Raw genomic sequence first — 24,120 nt, forward strand, 5'->3', positions numbered from 1 at the left:
TGAGCACCCGAAGAGCAACTGCAGGCTAATATTGGAAGACAGAATGATACCCCTGGGGAGAAAAGATGGTGGGGTGGGGGAAACTGATGAAAAAGCAAAAGCTGGTAAGGGAAACATTACTTTGTTGAGGGAAGGGATGAGGTAATGAAGCTGGGGAACCGTGCACGTAATTACGTAACAAGAGTTTTGAAAAGAATGGACTGCCGATGCTGATGGAGAATCAAGATTCTCCCCAAAATCTCAACTGCTCAAAATTATGGACTGTCTCCCGGAAAGAGGTATTATGGTAGGTTTTTTTTTCAATCTGGGGAAGGCTGATCTCGATAGACTGGACTACAGTTCTCAGAATTCCCGGTCAGTTTGACCAATGGGTATTCTGAATTATGGTCCAACAGATCTGGAAGCACCAGGTTGGGAAAAGTTATACATGAGATAATGCTGTCCCTTGAGCAATGCATTCTGCGATTAAGGCACTAGAGTCGAACAAATGGAGACCTCGCTGGTTGCTAGGACGTTATCTGCCCACCTTGATCTGAAGATTAGGCTTTTACTTAAGTCAGTTACATATCTGCAATTGTCTCCTTTATCCCTGAAAAGTGTCAGCTCTACGTTTTACTAAGACAAAGGTTATGGTGGTATTAGTGACAAGGGTGGAAGATAACGTACTTGGGTACAAGCTTAGAGGAGGGAATGCAAGCTTTGCAGAAATAGGCAGGGGAAAATGATGGTGACATATGTGTACACATACCTTTTCGGATGTTTCCATCAGGTGACTGCCCAAAATCACCTGTGGAGAGGAGGAAGCAGGCTCGGTCACGATTATAGCGCTCTCGGCCGCCAGGTGTGACAGGTGACTTCTCCTCAGGTGACAGGGCCTGATCAATTGTGGGGCAGTCTTCATTAGCCAGAGCCGCGTTTGCTGCATCGCCATTCTGCTTGGAATCTGTAAAGGGGAAGGGGAAGGGGAAGGGGAAGAAAAAAATGTACAGCAGACCTAAGAAGATCACTGAAATATCTGCTAAATATAAATATCAACCAGTAAGGAATTAAAACAACATTTGATGCTCAAACGTCTCAGAAGCTTCTGATAGTCTTTTGCAGAAATGGATGCTGATTAAATAGGCTTTTGGTCTAATCCAGGAGTAATCTGGCTCTTCTTATATTTTTAAAAGTACATTATGTATGTTTTGAAAATCTAGGGGAAAATTTAAACTGTTTCTCAGATTGCTTTGGGATGATTCTAAGTCTCTTAGTCCAAACACTTTACACCTTTTTAAAGTAGTATCTGTTCCTGGGAAGTGAGGCATTTAGTTTTAGTTCTTGCAAATCCAAGATGTAAACGATTTCTTATAATTACAAGTGACAAGCAATTAAGAGTCAAGTTTCAGAAGATTTTGTTCAAACATAATTTCTGTTCAAAAAATTAGTGATGACTATATTTCCCCTCTCAGAAAATGAGGGAGTACTGTCTTTAACTGCTTTGCCGTTATAATTTGGCCTAGGCAGTGCTCAATTCACTTGACGTATATTAAATACTAATTTAGCCATGATTCTGTACCCCAATCTGTGACTCAAGAACACAAAAGTGAAGGTATTTTATCATTTCTGTCAGTAAGAGTTATGTGTTAAGAATGGCTTCCTATCTATATATTACTAATACTCTTGTGTCTGTGACTTTTAACTGGGAGAAATGGTGCAAAGCCTTTTCAATCAAAGTACCTCAAATGGACTAACTTATAGAATGCATCCCAAAACCAGTCCCTTACTCCTGTGGAATAGAAATTTGAACAATTTTATAAAATGTTTTATGACATAAACATTATCACAAGCCAGTTTGTGACATAATACAAAATGTCATAAAACATTTCCTGTGCTGATGTTTGACTGTGCTATACAGTTCAACATGGGCTACCTATAAGGCAGATACATCCATGAACATTTCCCTGAATTTTTAAGACCTTATCAAGTACATTAGAAGCTCTGCCATTGTTGAAGGCACTGAGGAATCTGATAAGAAAATATAGCTGAAGCAATGATCCAATAAGTCTTCTAATATTTATTTAAAATAATGATTAGGTCCCCAAGGAATCTGCCTCAGGAATTGCAGTTTAGTGTTAGGTCTTGTAGTGGAAATTATGACAGATAGACTTTTGTCCAACTGTCCAATCAATTAAAATCTGTACTGGAGAAGGTCCCCTGAAAACAAGCAAGCCCCCAAAAGTATTTTTGATATAATTCACTAATCAGTTTCAAAAGAGACAAAACAACCTGCCTGAAATTGTTAGGGCTACCTTATTTAAAAAATGTACAAATAAGGTATCCATGGGTAGGATGCAAAGAAAACATGCATAATGATGTCATACGGATGCTGTGGCTTATGTACTTGAATCAGACATTGTGACTCAACTAAGTCACATTTGTGCGATGACATCACCACACACACAGAGTCACTGCAGTTTGCAGCAGAGCACATATATAAGAGATTTGGGGTTTCCTCAGGAATGATCATAGTATGAAATAGAAATTTTATTTTATTTAGAGACAATGTTCTGAATAAAATTTGGCCTTCATAGCTGCATTCTCATATCTTGTCCTGATCTTTAATATAAGCTACATATAAGCCGGCCCATAGATATGATCAAGCAATCCTGTGGAGGAATTTATTGCCGGTTTTATTTTTAACCTGATAATGTCACTTGACATTTGAACGGATGAGGCTATCAGAGGTTACTTGTCATATTGTATCTTGTGACGGAATTATTCTAGAAAGATCCAAGGCTGTTAGAACAATTTTTTCTTAGGGGAGGGGGTAAAGTTTGTTGAAATGTTGAGACAGTTGAAGTGGAAGGGCATTGCTTTGTACAGAATTAAGTGCTAGGTGAGGGACCCCTTGCTCAAGTGGTACGATCTTGATTTTGATGGACCATAATGGTGTATAGCCTATGACCCCTTTGCAATCACATTTTGCCCAACAATTGAAATAGCAACTGAAACACCAGCTAAAGTTCCCATTTACCCAAGTGACAAAATACATGTTTGAGTATCTATTCTGCACGTTCATTCAACACTGACATGAAACCTCTGTCATTCCTAAATTTAATCTTATTGCCTCTTTCCCTGCTCTTTTAGCAGATAGGATGAATAATTTTTCTATTCTTCCTCACATGAACAATTGTCTCATCTATGCTTCTCCAGGCTTCCCCCCACCCAGACTAATGAATTTCATACTTCTTGCCCTCCAGAAAACTTTCTGCAGCCTGCATTGAATTGTCAGCTGAGTAAATGTTGCATGTCTCCATGGAATTCCCTAATGTCAGAGAAAAGGCCCTGGAACAGTTTGAAAACTGCAAGGAGCCCTAAAGATATCCTGTTCCTTCAGCTTTTTCTCATATACTTGTCTTCTTGACCCTTTTAGCATTTGTATACTATTCTTAGAATTTCTTGTCAACAACCTTCTTATGCTCTTGTGCCCAAAGCTAAATAAGCTATCCCAACTGAATGGTAACTAAGCCAAAATAAAATACATTATCTTTCTCTGTAACAAGATGTACATTAATCTCTCTTTAACAAGATGTGGGAAGTGGCAAGATATTCAGCTCATGTTCTACTCTTTGTATCTCTTTGAAATCAATTCCATTCAATCTGGAATAGAAGAATGATTTAATTAATGGTACCACAGTGGCAAGGCCATCAATTTTGATACATGGCAAAATAGAGTGGTTTGGTTTCTTTGCAACTTTAGACAATGGCTTGGATTGTACTATAAAAGACCCTAACTTATTTTTTTGGGGGGGGGAGGGGGGAGGCTGGAGTGAGGAGGAGGCTTCAGTATTGGCTAACCTCGTGAAATATTTTGATGAAGGTATTCTAAGCCTAAGGTGAAATTCGAAAAGATAGCTGCCATTTGAGAATCATTTATAAGCCATCTCTACAATTATTTTACTTATTTGTTTGTTCATTTACAGTATTTATGGAATTTATGTGCAGAGTGTAAAAAAAATATATAAATTATACTGTACAGGTATTTTGTTTTAACTGCATTCAAACAATCACATGCATATTCAGTTACTATCTTCATTGCTATTCAGATTATTGTGTTCCACATAAGGCTGTATTAAGGCTACCAAATCTGGGATGCCAAATCCAGTCTGTAATGGAGAGATATAGAAAGCTCTCTGGTAATTGTCTAGTAGCCATAGGCAGTATGGACTCAAAGGAACTCATTAAATAAATCTTTGATATCTTCTGGAACCATTTTTACTATTGTTTTCCAAGTTTTTTTAAACATTTTAATTCCCATTTCTTCTTAGATCCTTCCAAATAAGCACTCATTTGCTAAATGTTCATATAGATTATTTTTTTAATGACCATTCCAAATAGCGATCTGTCCAAAATAAATCCTGGCTGTTCTGCATTTATTGAGAATGAACTTCCCTTTACAGAATTGGAGTGAATATCTTTTCTTGGTTTGTTTCAGAGATAATTAAATGGATTACATTAATTCAAAACCTCAAGATTGCCCACTTTTATGGTTACTACTATCCCTGCGCTTGTATTTTTAATACCAGGTGACGTGCAGAATTAGGGCTAGTCAAGGAAAATCTGTTGCCAAAGGAAGAAAAAAAAATCCCACATATAAGCACTCTGCTACATTTCATGGCTGCCCCTCAGAATACCACAGGAGGCAAGAAGCTCAGATTACTTCATCTTTGATCAATTTTGATCCACAAAAATTAGCATGTATAATAATAGTAAATAACGCTCGAAGGAAAGGCCTTCCGAGACAATCCCGCCACTGATATTAATCATTTCATATATTGAAATGAGCGCATAAACTGAGTTGAAGGAGTTGCAGGCAACCTGTTGCCATGGGAACCAAAAAGCATTGGGTTATCAGGCAACTCAAGTGGAAAATGTAAGGCTGTTAGTGAAGTAAAAAAGAGACTAAGGTAAAATTAAGCCGGGCATAAAGACTGAGGTTGCAGTTGTCAGATGCTGTTTGTGCCGTGCCCTGACATCAATAGCTCCAGCAACCACATCCCCTTTGGCGTCCCCTGCTATGCAGTGCATAGCCAAGAGCTTGTTAAATTAAGTGAATCCTTGCTCCTCCACTGTATTTGCTCCAAATGGGCTTCCTGGCCCAAAGGACCTGGAACAGATGGAAAGCAAGCTAGGAACTGATTGCAGACGCTGCAGGCCCGTCATCACACAGTCTTCTCTTCCTGCCACTTCTGCCTTGTGGTCTGTCTTGAGGATCCATTTACTGAGTGAACCCCAAAGAGATGTGTGGGTAAGGGTGGTTGTAGTGCTTGTAGCGATCACTTTGCTTCAGGTGGCAGTTGGGCTCCTCAACCGCAAGGCTGAATTTCTTCTGCGTCTGGATTGTTCCAGAGCTATTAGTTTCCTGTCTACCCAACTCTGTTCTGCTTGAACAAATTAACCCTCTTTATTTTTATTTTCTATTAAGGCAGTCCTGTTTTAATCCAAGAGGCCTTGCCAATCAACCATAACTACTAACCCTCTCTCCAAAGTCAACTATTGTTGCAAAACAGTGGCATACTGGTTAAGGGTTGGACACTGAGGAAACCTACGTTCAAATCCATCCTCAATCATGGAAGCTCATTGGTTGACTTGAGGTCAGTCACTGCCAACCCAACTACAACAGAATTGCTGTTGTCATTTGGGAAAAATAGGAGAGGAATACTGTGCAGCTCCTATTTAAGGTAGGATATAAATCTAAGAAATAAATAAAGTGAATTGGCTATCTCTTGATCTTTTCCTTTCCCATTATTATGGAACCCAAACAGCCTATCAGTGTTTCTCAACCGTGACTGCTTAAAGATGTGTGGACTTCATTTGCAGCATGCTGTGGAATTCTGGGAGTTGAAGTCCACACATCTTCAAGGTCTTCTAGTCCAACTCTCTGCTCGGGTGAAAACTCTGTACCATTTCAGACAAATGGTTTGTCCAATTTCTTCTTAAAAACCTCCAGTGTTGGAGCATCCACAGCTTCTGAAGGCAAATCATTCCACTGATTAATTCTTCTAACTGTCAAGAAATTTCTCCTTAGTTCTAGGCTGCTTCCCTCCTTGATTAGTTTTCAGCCATTGCTTCTTGTCCTGCCTTCAGGTGCTTTGGAGAATAGGTTGACCCCCCCCCCTCTTTTTTGTGCAGCTCCTGAGATATCAGAAGACTGCTATCATGTCACCCCTAAGTCCTTCTTTTCATTAAACTAGACACACCCAATTCCAGCAACCATTCTTTATATCTTTTAGCCTCCAGTCCCCTGATCATCTTTGTTGCTCTTCTCTGCACTCTTTCTAGAGTCTTAACATCTTTTTTACATCGTGGTGACCAAAACTGGATGCAATATTCCAAGTGTGGCCTTACCAAGGTGTTATAAAGTGGTATTAACACTTCATGTGATTTTGATTCTACCCCTCTGTTAATGCAGCCTAGAACTGTGTTGGCTTTTTTGGCACTTGCAGCACACTTCTGGCTCATATTTGTGACCTTTCCAACCAACTCAATATTGCTTAAAAACCACAGTGATTCACTTAACGACTGTCCATTGCTTCTTGTCCTGCCTTCAGGTGCTTTGGAGAGTAGGTAGACCCCCTCTTTTTGTGGCAGCCCCTTAGATATTGGAACACTGTTATCATGTCACCCCCTAGTCCTTCTTTTCATTAAACTAGACATACCCAATTCCTGCAACCGTCCTTCGTGTATTTTAGCCTCTATCACTAATGATTCCACTGTAGCTAAAACATTCCCATGAATCTAAGTCACATATTTCTGAACATGATTGCCAATATCATCCCCTTTTCTTCACGGAAGAAAAAGAATAATAATTCTCAATCAAAAATGGCTTGAATTGCCAAAACAGGCCCTTTGATCTTTACGTATGAGTCATTTTGGAAGGACAAATCCTTCCAAATCCCTAGCCAAGATGGGATAACCTAAACTGCTTTCTGGAACAACATATAGGTCTTTTTTATGCAGCAGTAATTTTTATGCCACCTCCACGAGTCAGCAGTTCAAAGCATAAAGAGGGAACATAGCTGGAGAGAAAGAGTTTGTGGGTGTGGGTGTCAGAGAGAGAGAAAATGAGCATTGGCTACTACTTTCAAATCACTGACCACACAGAGAATTCTCCATTCACCGACAATTGGTCCACAAAGAAAGGTACGTTCTGAGGAATTTTTTCACATTTTCTAGAATGCCGATCAGGCCTGCTGGAATTTGACACCCTGCCAGGCTAATTGATAGAGTCTAAAGAATACAACACCAGTTTTAAGAACTGGGCTTGGCTATCACGCTACCGATGGACAGAGGCTATTAATTGAGAAGGTGTTCATAATGCACCTTCCCTTATGCAGTCCTCTGCCAAAGTGAGATGACTTAAACCCACCTCTTATGAAGACTCAGCCCAGTCTTAAAAAATTGCCAAAGGGTCTGTGGAGATTCTCAAGTCATCCAGGTCACTGTTGTCCCAAAGGTGCTTTTCCAAAAGGCAATTGGGTTTCCTTTGTTTTTCTGGAAGACGTTTCGCTTCTCATCCAAGAAGCTTCTTCATGTTGTCATGGGACAACCGTAACCTGGATAATTGAGAATCTCCATAGACATTTACCACCTTCCTTTGGCGTCTAGTCATGCCGGCCACATGACCACAGAGACGTCCTTGGACAAGCGCTGGCTCTTCGGCTTTGAAACGGAGATGAGCACCGGCCCCTAGAGTTGGAAACGACTAGCACGCATGTGCGTGGGAACCTTTACCTTTACTGCATCCCAAAGATTTTTTTTTTACAGAAGACAGTTTTGTTTAGCTGACTTGGGGCTTTTGGAGAAGCCTGGCCCGAGATACTTTGGAATCCATTCTGATACTTCACCCACAGGAACTGAGTGAATTGCTGGTTGAGCATTAGTTCACTCCTATCAGCTGGGATGCAGGCCAAGGTCCTGAGCCAATGCATCTATCTTGCAACAGAAGAAAACAGCTGTAACTTTTAAGTGCCACTGCTTTCCCCCAGTATGTGCTGTCTGTCCCTGTTTGCTTTATTCTATCAAGTAAAAGGTCAGCCCTGCCTTTGGTCCACATTCTTTATACAGCTAACTTCCAATCAAAGTTCTATTAAATAAATTAAATTGGTTTAAGAAACGTTTCTAATCCAAATATGGCCTTGTTCATCCCTTCTTTTTCACTGGGGTGATATAATCTTATAATCCATTCCACAGATTGCATCATAAGTCTAGAAAGTTTCTAATCCAAAGTTGGTCTTAAACAGGGGTAGGCAACCTCGGCTCTTTTATGACTCATGGACTTCAACTCCCAGAATTCCTGAGCCAGCATAGCATAGCTGGCTCAGGAATTCTGGGAGTTGAAGTCCATGAGTCATAAAAGAGCCGAGGTTGCCTACCCCTGGTCTTAAACATCCCTTTCTTTTTCACTAAAGAGATAAGATGTAATCTGTGGACTTTATTATCAGACCATGAATAATAAAGGTAAGAAAAGAGGCTCAAGAACACTGTTTCTCAACCATGGCAACTTTAAAATAGGGGGATGTCAACTGGGGAATTCTGGGAATTGAAGTCCACCTTAAAGTCGCCAAGGTTGAGAAACCCTGCTCAAGACAATAGATTTCAGTGCCATTAAGCAGGTCAGTATGGAAATTAGCCAGCTCTTGTGTAATCCATCCGGAGGGCTTTGGAGCTCAGTAAATTTTGAGAGGGACGCGGTGGCTCAGTTGGTTAGGACGCTGAGCTTGTCGATCAGAAGGTCGGCAGTTTGGCGGGTCGAATCCCGAGTGCCGCGTAACAGAGTGAGCGCCTGTTACTCGTTCCAGCTTCTGCCAACCTAGCAGTTCGAAAGCACATAAAAATGCAAGTAGAAAAATGGGGACCACTACGGTGGGAAGGTAACAGCGTTCCGTGCGCCTTTGGCGTCTAGTCATGCCGACCACATGACCACGGAGACGTCCTCGGACAAGCGCTGGCTCTTTGGCTTTGAAACGGAGATGAGCACCGGCCCCTAGAGTCGGAAACGACTAGCACGCATGTGCGGGGGAACCTTTACCTTTACCTAAGTTATGGTTTCCAAAACTTCAAAATACTTCATATTTCCAGCATTTGCCCCACAGCTAATGAGTAAAGGAATCTATTATTTTGCATTTTGGAGAACTCCAGTCTACCATGGGAAAGTGATGGGTGAGCCCCAGTTTTAAAGCTGGGCATTCGGATTTCGAGGTAGAGGATCAAAAAGTGGCCTTGGCGCACTCTTGCCTCTGCTGTGTCCTCCAAGTGAGCCACAGCCAGGCTAGTATGCCTAAAATGGTGTCCTGCAAAGCAGGAGTAAGAGTGTTTCATTTTGTGGGCCAGTTGCAAAATATTCAGTATTACAACTGACTTCTATGTCAGTGATTAATAATCAGGCTAGATTTAACGCAGATGACAGGGCCTCATATTATTTATTGTACTTAGTGAATATTACCTATTGTTGAATAAGAATACTTGTTTTAATTTCCTGTAAAAATAATTTCGATTAACAGGAAAATAGAAGCTTCAAACGTTTCCTCTTTAATGCCTCGAGAAGGGCAGAGTCATCTGTGTAAGAGCTGCACCAATCCAATATTGCAGTTGGCCTTCTTTGCATCATATTGTGGCTGATGAAGATCTTCTCACACAAGATGATTAACAATTAGCTCAGAAGATACTCCAGAGATTCCTGGGAGGGTTAGTTGGGAAGTGTTTTGAAGAGCTCTACAGGCCAAGCAGCTTTCCATTGCCAGTACCGTATTTTCTGGCGTATAAGATGACTTTTTAACCCATGAAAATCTTCTCAAAAGTTAGGGGTCATCTTATACGCCAGAAAATACGGTACTGGCAATGGTGCTGAAACTTTAGGGACAGGGCTGGCTGGAAAACCTGAAGCAGATCTCCCATTTGGTCTGTGCAGGGAAAGTGGGACCAATTGGAGAAGAAGCTGCAGTCTGTGATTTTTTACAGGCTGGGGTCTGGGCGTCTTTCCTTCTAAAGTTAAAGAGCAGCTGCAGTCTATCCCAACTTGAAAGGCAGGTGGGGAATGCAGCAGCCAGAGCAGCTGCTTAGCTCTAAGGACACATTTGACTCAAGAACTGGGCGGGCTGGCTGGAAAACCTGGAGCGGATCTCCCATTTGGTCTGCGCAGGGAAAGCTTTAGTGTGAATTAGGAAAAGTTTAATCCACTTGCACTGTTTTATGTTTACATGTTTGATGACAAACAGCCTTATGTTTATAAGTGACAGTTTTCCTACTAAGTACCTGCATGTCATAAGCATTTGAATTAAAATTACCATATTAAAATCAAATCTGATGTTTTTTAATTTTTATTTGGTGTGCGTTGGAAGAGGGGTAGTCTTATACAGCGAGTATAGCCCAAACCCTATAATTTAACAGGAAATGTAGGGGGTCGTCTTATACGCCCAGTCGTCTTATACGCCGGAAAATACGGTAGTTCCCAACTTGTCCTGCCCCCTATTTTTCATATTTCCCCGAGTCCCTCCCCAAGGTCACATGACATCATACAGATGGAGGGTTTCCCTCCATCATTCACAATCCTTCAGACCAGCTCAGTGGCTGGCGGTTACTTTCTTTGCTGCAAAGAAAGAAATGTGCAAGGGAAGAATGAGGAAGAGAATCCCAAGGACTTTTATGTGACCGTTTGAAAATTTCTGTTGAGGATTGGCAGTGTGTGTGTGTGTGTGGGGGGCTTGTTTGGTTTTTATTCCCCCCATCTGCTGGGTGGTTGCAGCAGGTTTTGGTCACTTCACATGACCCTGGGACACTGTGACCGTCATAAATATGAATCAGTTGCCAAGCATCTGAATGCAAATCACAAGACCCTGGAGATGTTGCAACATTCCAGCTGATTGGCGCTTCTTCTGGGCTCAGAAGCACCAGGATCAGCGCCGAGCTCCAGCTGGAGCCTGGCGCTGATCCTGGTGCTTCCGCTGAGCCCTGACAGCCCTGCAGCTCCAGCCATCTCTCGCTCAGGCTTGTGCGGTGCTGCCACCGGTTCAGCTCATTCCCTTCCCCTGCTACCACTTTTCTAGGATGGTCGCGTACCACCTGCCAGGTGCCAATGTACCACAGGTGGTATCCGTACCACTGGTTGCAAAGCCCTGGCCTAGATTGAGTGAAGAATTTTAGTAATATATGGAGAGGCAGGGATTCACTTAAAGGGGAATATGGGGTAAAAATTTGCTTTAAAAAATTAAACGGAGTTTCTCACAGAAGAAATTCTATGCAGAGCGTGCCTTTCCAATTTTTGCACTTGAGACACAAACAGGAACTTGTACTGTAGCGCTATGTACTTACATATGCTTACATACATAGGACATTACCTTTTTGCTCTTATTGTTTCTTTTTTTATGGTTAGCAACCTAAGGCATTATATAACTCCATTTCAGAGCAGAGTGAATAATAATTTTAAAAATCCAGCTATTTTGGAAATAGTGATACAAAGCTGGAAACTCTTGCACGAACTCTTGATACATGATTTTATCAGCGTAGCATTCTTTGGCGAAGCCGCACTTAAATCTTGCCAGATGTTTACAACCCTACAAGTTTTCAGCCATTTTTTTTTAAAAAGACTAATGTAATTTGAGGTATTTCACCCATAACTTTCTGAGGATGATAGTTGTGGTCCCTACGAGCATCTGGTAGTTGACCTCTTGACTTAAAATGTTATCACACATTTACCAAGACGTTTTCAATGAGAAGCATCAATGTACCGGTAAGCTCACCTGGAAAAGTCCCCTATTAATCTTTCTAGCAATACATAGCCCCAAACTAGCATATGCACCTGTGGGCAATCTTGGTATCCCAGACACTGTTGGGCTACAACCCTCTTCACCTCCAGCCAGCTTGAGAAAGGCTGGGAAACGGGAATAAGTCTTGGGTGTGCTCCACTGTTTCTAAGAGGTACAAAAGTGAGACTCAACACAGGTAAAAGCCCATGTGAACCATAAAACATGCTTCGTTAAGATTCTCAGGAATCCTCCTCAATCTACAGTACCTGACTCTGTGCACAGGTACTCCTCAACTTACAACCACCCATTTAGTGACTGTTTGAACTTACGAGTCGGACAAAATTGGCTTACGACAGATCCTCACCATTAGGACCGTTGTAGCATTCCCCGCAGTCACATGATCAGAATTCAAGAGTTTGGCAACTGGCATGTATTTACAACGGTTGCAACATCTTGGGATCACGTGATCACCAACTCTGATCTTCCCAGCCAGTTTCTGACAAGCAAAATAAAAGGGGGCGGGGGGGAACCTGAATTTGCTTAACGACCATGTGACTCACTTAACAATTGCAGTGATTTGCTCAACCCAGGCAAAGAAGGTTGTAAGATTTGGTCACAACTCAATAACCACCTTGCTTAGCAACAGAAATGCTGGTCACGATTGTGGTTGTAAGTCAAGGACTACTTGTACCTCCCTCACTATAGTACAGTATTGATTTTTTAGCAGGAAGAGTATCTTTAGACGCCAGAATGTTTGAGAATCACAAACAGCATATAGATTTGACTCACATAGATGTAGCTTTTAACTATTCTGCCCTGTAAACCGCCCTGAGTCCTCAGGGAGAAGGGCGGTATATAAATATTATTAAATTAAATTAAATTAAATCCTGTCTCCCCCTTACCTGGCCGATTAATCTCGATTATCTCCTCTTGAGCCAGGGGGCATGAGTCACCCTGGTTGCTGCGATGAGGGGACTGCATGTCCGGTTTGCAGTAGTTGGGTGAGCCGGGTTGGGGGGCTCGTGGGATGTGCTTGTTCTTTTTCTTTGGTAGTTTCTGCTTGGCCATAGCCAGCGAATAATACATGCCAAAGTTGTTGACGATGACTGGCACAGGCATGGCAATGGTCAACACACCAGCCAAGGCACAGAGTGCTCCCACCAACATGCCTGACCAAGTCTCAGGATACATATCACCGTAGCCCAAAGTCGTCATGGTCACTACAGCCCACCAAAACCCAATGGGGATGTTCTTGAAGACGGTGTGCTTGCTGCCCGTTATGTCATCTGGGGCAGCACCGATCCTTTCAGCATAATAGATCATGGTGGCAAAGATCAAGACCCCTAGGGCCAAGAAGATGATGAGGAGCAAGAACTCATTGGTGCTGGCCCTTAGCGTGTGACCTAGGACTCTCAGTCCTACAAAATGCCGGGTCAGCTTGAAGATCCTTAGGATCCGGACAAATCTTACCACCCTCAAGAAGCCCAACACATCCTTGGCTGCTTTGGATGAGAGGCCACTGAGGCCCACTTCCAGGTAGAAGGGCAGGATGGCCACAAAGTCGATGATGTTGAGGCTGCTCTTGATGAATTCCAGTTTGTCTGGGCAAAAGATGACCCGGATGAGGAACTCAAAAGTGAACCAGATGACGCACATCCCTTCTACGTAGGTGAGGAAGGGTTCCGTTTCCATTTCATAGTCCACCTTGATGCTGGTGCTGTTCCCCGTCTTGATGATTTCTGTCTTGTTTTTGAAGTGGTTGAAAGTCTCATGGGTCTCTAAGCAGAAAGTGGTGATGGAGATGAGGATGAAGAAGAGGGAGGCAAAGGCCACATACTGGAGAGATGCAGAAGGACAAGTGTACAGGGAAGAAGCAGACAGAGGGGAACAGCAGGGAGACGAGAATGTCAAGCAGGAAAGGACAGGGAAGGGAAACATTAGTGCTAACTCATAATTGTAAAAGAACAAACTCTTCCAGAAAAGGAAGAAACCTACCCTACAAAAGTCAGCCCCTCCCCAATTACTGCCCCCTCCTCAATAAACAGCTGTCAAGAATATCCCAAGAGATAGCAAATACCCTGCTTATTCTTCCTCTTCATCCCAATGTTAGTCAGGGAAAACAGGTATGGGGTAAGAGGGAAGGACATATTTCATTTTTTTTTAAAAAATTGTGGCCCACTTAAAAAAAATCTTCATACTATTATACCTAGACCAGTGATGGCGAACCTTTTAGAGACAAGAGTGCCTAAACTGCAACCCAAAACCCACTTATGTATTGTCGGGTGCCGGTGGGGGCGAGGCCCATTGGGTGGGCGTGGCTGCGGTGGTAATGGCAGACTGGGTGGGACTAAAAAGTTCAATCAATCAATTGCGAGAACTTTATTTTTCCCACGAGAAGTTGAAATTGATTGATTGAACCTTTTTTTTTTGTGGACGGCTGCAGAGGCCTAAAGCGAAAAGGGTTTATAAAACCTAGCTGAAGGCCTAGGACTTGGGCGATGGTGCGCGTGCCCACAGAGAGGGCTCTGTGTGCCGCCTGTGGCACCCGTGCCATAGGTTCGCCACCACAGACCTAGACAATTAGATTGGACATTGATGTGTTAGCCTAGCTTTCTTCTTATGCAAATTTTTTTTAGCAAATGGAGGGATCTGCATTTAAAAATGGCATCCCATCCCCTGCAGTCGTTTCTACCACCTTAACATATCTAAGACAGGTCTAATAACTGTTGGAAGAAAAAAAACCTAGAAAATGATATAGCAATAAATAATTATTTTTTTCTATTATTTCTCTGTTTTATTGTATATTCAACCCCTATGTTACAGAGATCTATTCTAAGTAGCATCCTGAGATGGTGGCTTATCTGCTTATTGCACTCCAATTGTTACACACTATTACCTATTCAATGGATTGATCTGCATCTGATTTATTATGGTTCAGGGGTGCTAACCATGTTTGTGTATGTATGTGGCATACATATGTTTTCTTGTTGCTGTCATTAAAGTAAAAAAATATCTTACTGATCTATTGCATGTCTATAAAGATCTACCAATAAATCCAGATTGTTTTCCAACCCCAGTTCTAGCTTGTTAGTGTCTGCCCTTTTTTTGGGATCCTGGTTCTTTGGTGGGACCTGTTTCCCAATATTTTCTTTCCATTTGACTGGACCCGGGTTTTCCGGCAAATCTCTAAACAATGCCTCCTCCTTGACTTCATAATTAGCTGGCCATCATGTTTAATAGCCATCAATTGAAGGTTGGTCTGGTCACTTTCTAAAGCAGCCTTCTGAAAGAAGGAACCCTTCGGCTAGGTTGGGTTGGAATTCCCACAATTCTGGGCCCAATTTGATTTAAAGCCATCAGAGACTGGAGGAATCCCAACATCTTATAGGGATAGCCAGGCCTGTCTCTAGGCATGCGTCATGAGAGAGGATGGACAACACTGTCTTCCTTTTGAAGGAAACTTTTCTTGGAACTATAGTATGACCATTCCCTAATATCCTCATTTTTTTTAAAAAAAATGTCTTATCGTTTCTCCAAAGAAACTGAGCCGAGTCCATATTCCTCTATGCTTTATGTACAACAGTTTTGAGATTACAAGTCCAAGATCACCCAGGGAATTTTATAACAAAACAAAAGATTCATAAGTAGGCATCCCCATCAGAGCCTAATGCTCTAACCCAGAGGTGTCCAACCTTGACAATTTTAAGACTTGTGAACTTCAATGCCCAGAATTCCGGAGTCGAAGTCCACAAGTCTTAACGTTGCCAAGGTTGGACACTTTCTGGGCTAGCCACTCATTCTTCATTAATTCTCAGCTGATGGTGGACTTGAGACAAACTATTCCATTAGCTGGTCAGTTATGAAATTCGTTCCATGATTTGGGGCCAATTATTCTTTTTTTTTCCAGTCCAATCTAACCTTGTAAAACTGACCCAGTAAATGACTTGAGAGGGGAGAATGAAAAGAACCTGCTTTGTTCCTTAGAGGAATAAAGGTAAAGGTTCCCTCACACATGCGTGCTAGTCCTTTCTGACTCTAGGGGCCGGTGCTTATCTCCGTTTCAAAGCCGAAGAGCCAGCGCTTGTCCGAGGACGTCTCCGTGGTCATGTGGCCGGCATGACTAGACGCCAAAGGCGCACGGAACGCTGTTACCTTCCCACCGGAGTGGTCCCCATTTTTCTACTTGCATTTTTACGTGCTTTCGAACTGCTAGGTTGGCAGAAGCTGGGACGAGTAACAGGCGCTCACTCTGCTACGCGGCACTCGGGATTCGACCCGCCAAACTGCCGACCTTCTGATCGACAAGCTCAGCGTCCTAACCCACTGAGCTACCACGTCCCTATCCTTAGAGGAATAGGAGTCTATTATTACAATATAACACCTATTTTAGCATTCACCCACTGACAGTTGCATTATGCAGGTACATAATTTGCTTAGGTGACACAAAAGTCAACATTTTGAATTGAGACTCAGCCTGAATACGAAAAAAACAAACCTCCAAGGAACTTTCCATCCCTTGTGACTATATTTGTTCTTTAATCTGCATAGTGAATGCAGGTTGCAGATCTTCCCTTGGTGTGTGTTCTGGTTTATTTTGGGGCAGAATTGCAGTGATCCTGTCACAGCTCTTTTGAGGTCAACTTTGTTACATTATTTGTTTGTTTGTTTGTCTTCAGACTGGGAATCATAGGTTGCAAACCATGCAACGTGTCCATAAACCATTGTGCCATTTAGGGAAGAAGCTAGGGATTTAAAACCCTCTTACGAGGGAATTTTGAGATGGTAAAACGTTTCCTTCCTCCCTCTTGAATTTCTGCTCTTTTTCAGCAAAATGTTGAATGCTTTAACTATCCTAACATCAGTCATTTGGATGAATGAACAAAAAGCCCCAGAACAGAAAGGATTCTGTTCAGATTTTAGGCTCAGCATTCACACGCCTTCTGTTACACCATTCTCCTATTTTAGTCCCTTGAGAAAACAGTGAAAGCAAGCAATGACGCAAACAGTCATGTGCTGCCTTGCACATAGACTGAGCGCTTTGCATTCATTCACATTCCCCCCATTGGTATACACACAACTCACACAAGATCTGATTGTCCAGGAGTTTTAGCTGCTACATCGTTACCAAATGCTTTGTCGCCAGGTGCGATCTGACACACTGTCCTCTGACGTATGTCCCATGTACAACCACATACAGTATAAGCAAATATTTACATGCAATCATGAACTTACTCTCCTCCAGGCTTTGAATTAAGGCTCATGTGTACAAGTGTACACAAATCACTTTCTCACTTCAACTTCATCTGCCTGCATACACCCCCCCAATCCCCTCCTCCCCCCCTGAATTAGTTTTCCGCCAGCCATAGCCAGCCTACCACTATTTAAGACATTCATCTCAGTACAGTGTGCAGTTTTATAGGCCCTATATGAATTTGGGCTCCGGGGAGAGTATACCTATTTATGCATTCCTTCCACAACTCACTTTGAAAATTACAGAACGTGGGTGCATGTCCATCTCTCTATGCGGCTCTTCACACGCACCCCCATGCCGATCTACCTCCAGTACAAATAAGGTCAGCGCTGAATGGAATTGTATTTACCAATTTCGATTAAATTTAAGTTGGTTTAATTGCAGATTAAGGTGCAAACAAAGTTTTGCATATATCTGCACTTAAATACAACTACACACTCCCTTTCCTAGCACATTCTATATAAAATGTTTGCTGTACGCTAAAAACTTTTTCCGGGTGCATGTTTATGTCTTAATGTGTGTGTACATCTCATGCAAAGATGAATGTATATTCCCCGTAACGCTGTTTGCTCCAATGCACCCAGAAAAGCTCTAGGCTATGCACCAAATATGCCTTTATACATGCACGGAACAAAACCTGCCTTGGCAGCGCAAATTCTGTCCGAGGCTACGCACATACTTGAGCTTGGTATACACACACACACACACCACAGATGCATGCATGTCATAACACAGTGCAGGCATGATTGCCCTTGCTTGCACAAGCACATACATCGATTTCCCCATTCATATTTACACTCGTGCGCCAAACTCTCTTTCAGTCTCTCCTCTCATCTCCCCTCTGCAGGGCAAAAGCTTGCTGCTTGCTCTCTGCACTGCATAGAATTCCCGTCCCGTCAGCACTTTCTACAAGCGAATCCTAGAATCCTTTTTGAAAGCGCAGTGCGGTGCCCAGGAACTGGAGAGGGGGGGGTGAGAGCAGGAGGAAAAGATGAAGGGGAAAGCCAAGGAATCCGAAGGAAAGGGAGGGAGCGGAGGAGAATGAGAAAAATGAGGATTAGAGCGATGCTTCTACTATAGAGAAACTGTTTGGGCAGAACCTTGCTTTTAAGCATGGCATACCCCACGGAGGGAAGGGAAACAGGGACAGGGATCTTTTGAAATCCCAAAGGAGCGCTTTTCCCCAGGAAGCCATTGAGCGCTTCTGACCCACTTCCAGAGCTGGGTGTATCACAGACAGCTTTAACCAGAGGCTGGAGGTTTGGAGAAGCAGGCCGATGGTGCTCTCATCCCTTAATGCTACCCACTGCAGTTTGCATTCATTGCCCTTGCAAAAAGCAATGAGCAGTAGCCTATATGGGACTTTCTTCAGGCAGCGCTGGGAGTCCCAGATCATTCGGATGGAAATAATGACTTCCGTCTCCTGGGAACCCATGACACGGTTTGGCGACAGAATACGTGGGAAAGAGAAGAGATATCGCTCATGTAACTGTTCCCGGAAGGTGTCTGTGAGGCAGGAAGGAGACCAGCACAATGTCACGCAGCAAAAGGGGTGAAGTGCTCAGACAGACGTGATCAACTCGTGTTTTCAACTTCTCTTCTTCCAGAGAACTCCCCAATTTTTGGTCTTATGCAGTCCCTCCAACCCATTAGGACTTTGACTAGGGAACTCGGGATTCCAATAACACTTGGGACTGTTATTGACTCGGCTGCCTTGGCTAGCCAACCCCTGCCTTCCATCTTTTCCCAGGGCTACGACTGTCCTTCTGTCAGTGCAGGAATAGTCCTTTTTTTTGGAAATAAATGAAGAAACATATTGCAGTAGCAGATGGAAGATCCAGCAGGGGTGGAAAGAAGGAAACAAAAATAAAATAAAACGTATATGTGCGTGTGCGTGTGTGCGCATTTGGTATAGGGCACAAGGTCAAAAAATAGGACTTGATTCTGAAATCTCTTGAAAAACAGCCTGAACTTAGCCAGCATTATTCCCTGAGATGACCTTATCTTTAATTTAGCTGTTCAGAGCTTCCATTCTACAACTTGTGCAACTGCAGGGGAGAGGAAGAAAAACCTAAGCATAGACCCAATGAAGACGGTGAGGTATTCTTTGTGTATTAGGCAAGCTGTAAGCAATACCTAGTCAAGTTATTTTTATAGGAGAACCAAAGTGGAAAGTCTCTCTTTAGACACCTCTTTTCCGTCTTTCGATTTCTTGCCAAGTGGACTCGGAGTGTGGAGCTTGGAATAGATACTTTTTATATGTGTGTGTGTGCATGTGTGTGTGTGTGTGTGCGCGTGCGCAATTGTTTGGTTTCTAGGGAAGAGAAACTAATGAGAAAGAATAAGGCTAAATGGCCCCCTTGGCTGTTAAATGTGATGTGGAGTAGTTGCATGTTCCAAAAAATAATGGCCAGGACAAAAAGATATATTTGCCTTAGTGTCACTTCCATATAAATTAACCATGTTTGGAAATCTATGAATGTACCTAAGACGTCTTGAGCAGCCCGTGGTCTTAGATTGTTCTCCTTGGGATTAAAATACGAGTCGGTTGGAGGAACAGGATATTGAAACAGTGCAAATAGGAAATGAATATTCCCAAATATACAGGAAAAGGCTGGGGCCTGTCTCTTTAAAAGATAGGTAGCAGGCCTTTGCAGGAATCATTTTGCTAGAATCCTCCAGATTAACCAAAGAAACCTCTAAACTCGAGTTCAATGCAGAGTTTGTTTTTATCCCAGAATCATCAGACTTTCAACTCAAGCATCCTTCCGTTTCAGATTTAAGATGATCGGGAATCAGAAACTCTTTCTAAATTATCAATCATTTTAACTTTCTCTCTGTTTACCTGGAGATTAATGGAGGCCTGGGAGGTATCGCAGACTGCTGGAGAAGAATTTACTTGGGTCATCAAGCTTGGATGCCTGGATGTATGAGTACCTGAACTAACGTTGGTTGAACGAGACAGCTTTGGAAAGCCTAGGGCTGATGGTTCCTCTAAAGCAGAGAGAAAGGGCGATACAGGGTATACAGATGGATAGATCATATTGGAAGGCTTGTAAGATTCCCTGAAACAGGCAAATAAGCAGAGACCTGTCAGAGATGAGCAGGTAACATTCCTTGGAAAGACAGCCTCTCCCACTAGCCACTTTGAGGTAAATTTGGATAATAGTTTGTGACTGGAAATAATATAACAAAGTAGTGTTATGACTTTAAATCTTTATGTACTTTCCATTTTTCAAGATCTATTTTAATGGGGAGGTAGGAAACGAAGTAAGTAGATGAGTAAAAGAGTGGGGGGGAAGATAGTGAAATATGTAAACATCAAATGCAGTGCAGATGAAGGATATTGATGGCAATTAAATTATAATCCCTCTCCAGTGATTTATTTGCAATGCCTCTGTTTCACCCCCTCCCCCACAGGAATAGTCTGTGGCTGTAAAAAAAGCCATCCAGAGCCTTGTGGCACCTAATTAATTTACTATGGCTTGATAAGAAGATCAATGCTGTGAAAGGAGAGGAAGTGAAAGGTAGCAAGCAAAGCTTTGGAAATAAGGATAGTTTCCATATAGATCTGGGGTGGGGAACGATGGCCCTTTTGTGACTTGAGGACTTCAACTCCCAGAATTCCTGAGCCAGCCATGCATGTCCACAAGTCATATAAAAGGGCCATTGTTCCCCAATCCTGATCTAGAAAAATAAGGCACCACTTTGTTCTTGCTGCTTCTCCAAATGCTCTAGGAGTCTCCCCTCTTTCCACAAAATTTGCTGTACAGGTAGTCCTTGACTTACAACAGTTCGTTTAGTGACCATTCAGTTACAGTGCCATTGAAAAAAGTGTCTTATGACCATTTGTCACACATGACCATTGCAGCATCCCCACGGTGCTGTGATCAAAGTTCAGCTGCTTGGCAACTGGGTTCATATTTATGACGGTTGCTATGTCTCGGGGGTCATGTGATTACCTTTTGCAACCTTTTGACAAGCAAAGTCAATGGGGAAGCCAGAGTCACTTAACAACCATGTTACTAACGTAACATCTGCAGTGATTCACTTAACAAATGTGGCAAGAAAAGTCATAAAATGGGGCAAAGCTCACTTAAACACATTTCTCACCCAGCAACATAAAGTTGTGGTCACAAATCGAGGACTACCTGTACATCCTTACTTTTGCCACAGCAAAAGAAAGAGCTCAGGAGCTAGAAAAGTGGGATAAGAATGAAGTCAGCCCTCTTTTGTCATTCTCCTTTTGTGTGTGTGTGTGTGTGTGCGCGCGTGCCATCATCCAGTTTGATTTGACTCTATTGTCCTATCTTTGTTCTTCTTTAACCCTTGTTTTTATTTGTAAGCTCTTATGGAAAAAAGTCATTATGCTGAAATTACAATGTCCCCGGATTCCCACACACATTTTTCAACACACACACACACACACACACACACACACACACACACACACAAATACCACTTTACAGAACCTCACTGGCCTTATTACTTTTTTGCCCTTCTACTCTGTAATAGCTGAATGGGATATTGCATTTATCATCCCTATATGACACCTTATGCGAAGTCATGAATATTGTCTTATTTTTAATGCAAAGCACGATAGAGTAGCCTCAGCCAGCAAAGTCTGGAAGTAGGAGAACATTTCTGCTTGTGTTCCTTCTGCTTCCGTGTATTCTTTCCATCAGCTGCTACTGCTGGATGCAATACTGCAGTTCAGTACCACGGAGAGCAACACAATGAAGCCTGGATTAAAACCGCAATAGCCCAATTTTAGCTCCACAAAAAGGGTCGTTTTCCTACATTCACTCGTGCCTTAAGAGCCTTAAGAGTAAAGGGATCAGACACTAGTTACTAAGTCCTTCATCGAGAAGTTGGAACAAAAGACAGTCAAATAAAATCGAAGAGGGGAGTGGCGCAAAGTTCTTGAAACATCTGTGAACGCCATCTAAAGTCAAGCAACTTTCTGGATGGCTGGAATCACATATCATACCAGACTCTAAACCCAGATCAGAGAGTTCAACATGGTTTAACATCATGCAATGGTTCCTACAACATGCTAAGGAAACAGCTGGATTTGTGCAACAATTAAAACTTTTGGCCTGATCTAGCATATTGTGAAAAGCTAGCCGGTTGTACTGGGGATGGAAGACATGAAAGAAAGGATGCAAAATTAAGACTTCTGAACTTTTAGAAATGAGGGGTTACATCTAGTCTTCCAGAAAGTGAAGAATCTAATGAGATATCTTGAGTTCTCAAGCAAGAGCAGATGGAAATGTCTGTAATAGAATACATCATTTTACTGGAATCTAAACTCTTCTGCGTATTGGTTGATTTAAAGCAGAAAGAAATGAGTTGCAGGTTTCTGAATTTGAGGAGGGTAATTCTTTCTGAGTCTTTAATGAAGTAGCAAAGAAGGATCATGGATCAAAACAAAGAGAAAGAACCACATTGTCAGGCACTATACTGTGTGGCAGAATTGGGATTTGGGGAGAAAAGACTAAGAGAAGTGACTTAATATGGCTGGCTTTTAAATTGGGGAAGTGGGATATAAAGTGGTCTGAGGGATGAGTTAAAATTCCGATAGATTCCTTTGGAAAGATTTTGAATAGTAGGACATTAAAATATGGAGAACTTGCAGTGAGGACTGGGAAGGATGCCAATCTTGCGGGTCAGAATGATGGTCAGGAGCTGAATTCAGAAAGTCGTGGAAGTAAAATGGAGACTGCTAAATTCAGACAAAGGCTGTTGGATGTCAAGACTTGTGGGTTCACTGAGTGAGGAAATGTATAGCTAATGTGCTGGGGGAACCGAAATGCCTCTTGAATCCTTCACTGTAATAAATAAGAATAACTGGTTCTTGCCAATGTTTGGAATCTATTCCCTATCTGCAGTCATTATTCACAAGCGTCATTAAAAGCCTTTTTAAAACCCTCTTTATTTATCTCCTTTCACATCCTTACCTCCTTTACATTCCCCAAGAAGTTGAACCAAGAATTCTGCACCTCTGCTTAACCATGCAAGGAAGATTACAATAGAATAGTTAATATAAAAGAGAATGCAGTTGGGGTTGTTCAGGGTTTGAGAAACGGATAAAAGGGAGATATACATTGCCATGGGATTCGGGGCACCCCTATAGGCCCCAAAGATTTGCTTTTCCTTTCAGAGTTGAGAATTTCAAAAAAGAACATATGATATTGTGAATGAACATGAGACAGAGAAGCAGAAGTAAATGTAGTTAACAACACATCATTTTAGCTCAGGTAGATCTTATTCTGCGGGATGGCACTAGTCTTTTGAGTTACTCTTAGTTCCAAGTACAACTTCCGAACTAATTATACGGGAGGGGCATATGAGGTATTAACTGAGTTCTAACTGCAGGGCTATGTTAAAGGGAAGGACCGCCTTGAGCCAAGTTGGTTAGCAGCGATTGGGATATAGCTTGCCATCATTGTCTTTTTGATTTGTTTTTGAACTTTCCACTGTAAACTGCAGCTCTGGAATTTCTTAGTGGTCTCCCACCCAAATACTATAACTAAGTGACTGAGTCTTTATTTTCTTTTAGATCAGCCAAGGTCAAGCAGGTACCGCAGAGGGAAAAATAACTGAGGTGTTGTTTTTTTTATGATGCTAAAATTAGTGCTGGCTTCCTTATTTTAGTCAAAAGTGCAGATCTACTGTAAAAAAAAAGAACCCGCTATTCAACAGTTGTAATATTAGTAAAAGATGATTGTCCGCATTTATTTTCCATCATGCAAATTTCCTGGCATATTGAATGACCTTTTTTTTTTTTAGCAGCAAGTCCTCCGCTGACAGGAAACAGATTTTGTTCTGAGATTTGTTCTGACTTTTCGTCCTCCATTTCTGTCCCCTTTTCCCTTTTCTCTTGCATATATTCCTAACAAGGTTTAAAAATGGCACCTACCGTCAGTGCTTTTTTTGTAAAAGAAAAAGGTTCCGGAACTCACACATGTCATACAACCCGCCTTGCCTACTCTACAAGGTTCCATCTAAAAAAGGTGCCGGAACTCCATTCTGAGTGTTCTATGACAAAAAAAGCCCTGCCTACCGTACCCTAAAACCCCC

The 24,120-nt window shown here is 42.2% G+C and overlaps 1 protein-coding gene across 1 annotated transcript in view; it reads right to left on the reverse strand.

Annotated features, from left to right (window-relative positions):
* The window catches only part of LOC308675991 (voltage-gated potassium channel KCNC1-like), a gene marked incomplete at its 5' end in the record, with an annotated part of 58,623 nt that overhangs the window by 28,499 nt on the left and 6,004 nt on the right, over positions 1–24,120 (reverse strand). The window contains 4 exon segments of the mRNA XM_081341683.1: positions 675–687; positions 689–749; positions 752–943; positions 12,689–13,622. Of these exon segments, the coding sequence (XP_081197809.1) occupies positions 675–687; positions 689–749; positions 752–943; positions 12,689–13,622 (1,200 nt within the window).

Source organism: Vipera berus (genome assembly GCF_964194415.1).
Source record: "Vipera berus genome assembly, chromosome: W".
In the NCBI taxonomy this organism is placed as follows: Eukaryota; Metazoa; Chordata; class Lepidosauria; order Squamata; family Viperidae; genus Vipera; species Vipera berus.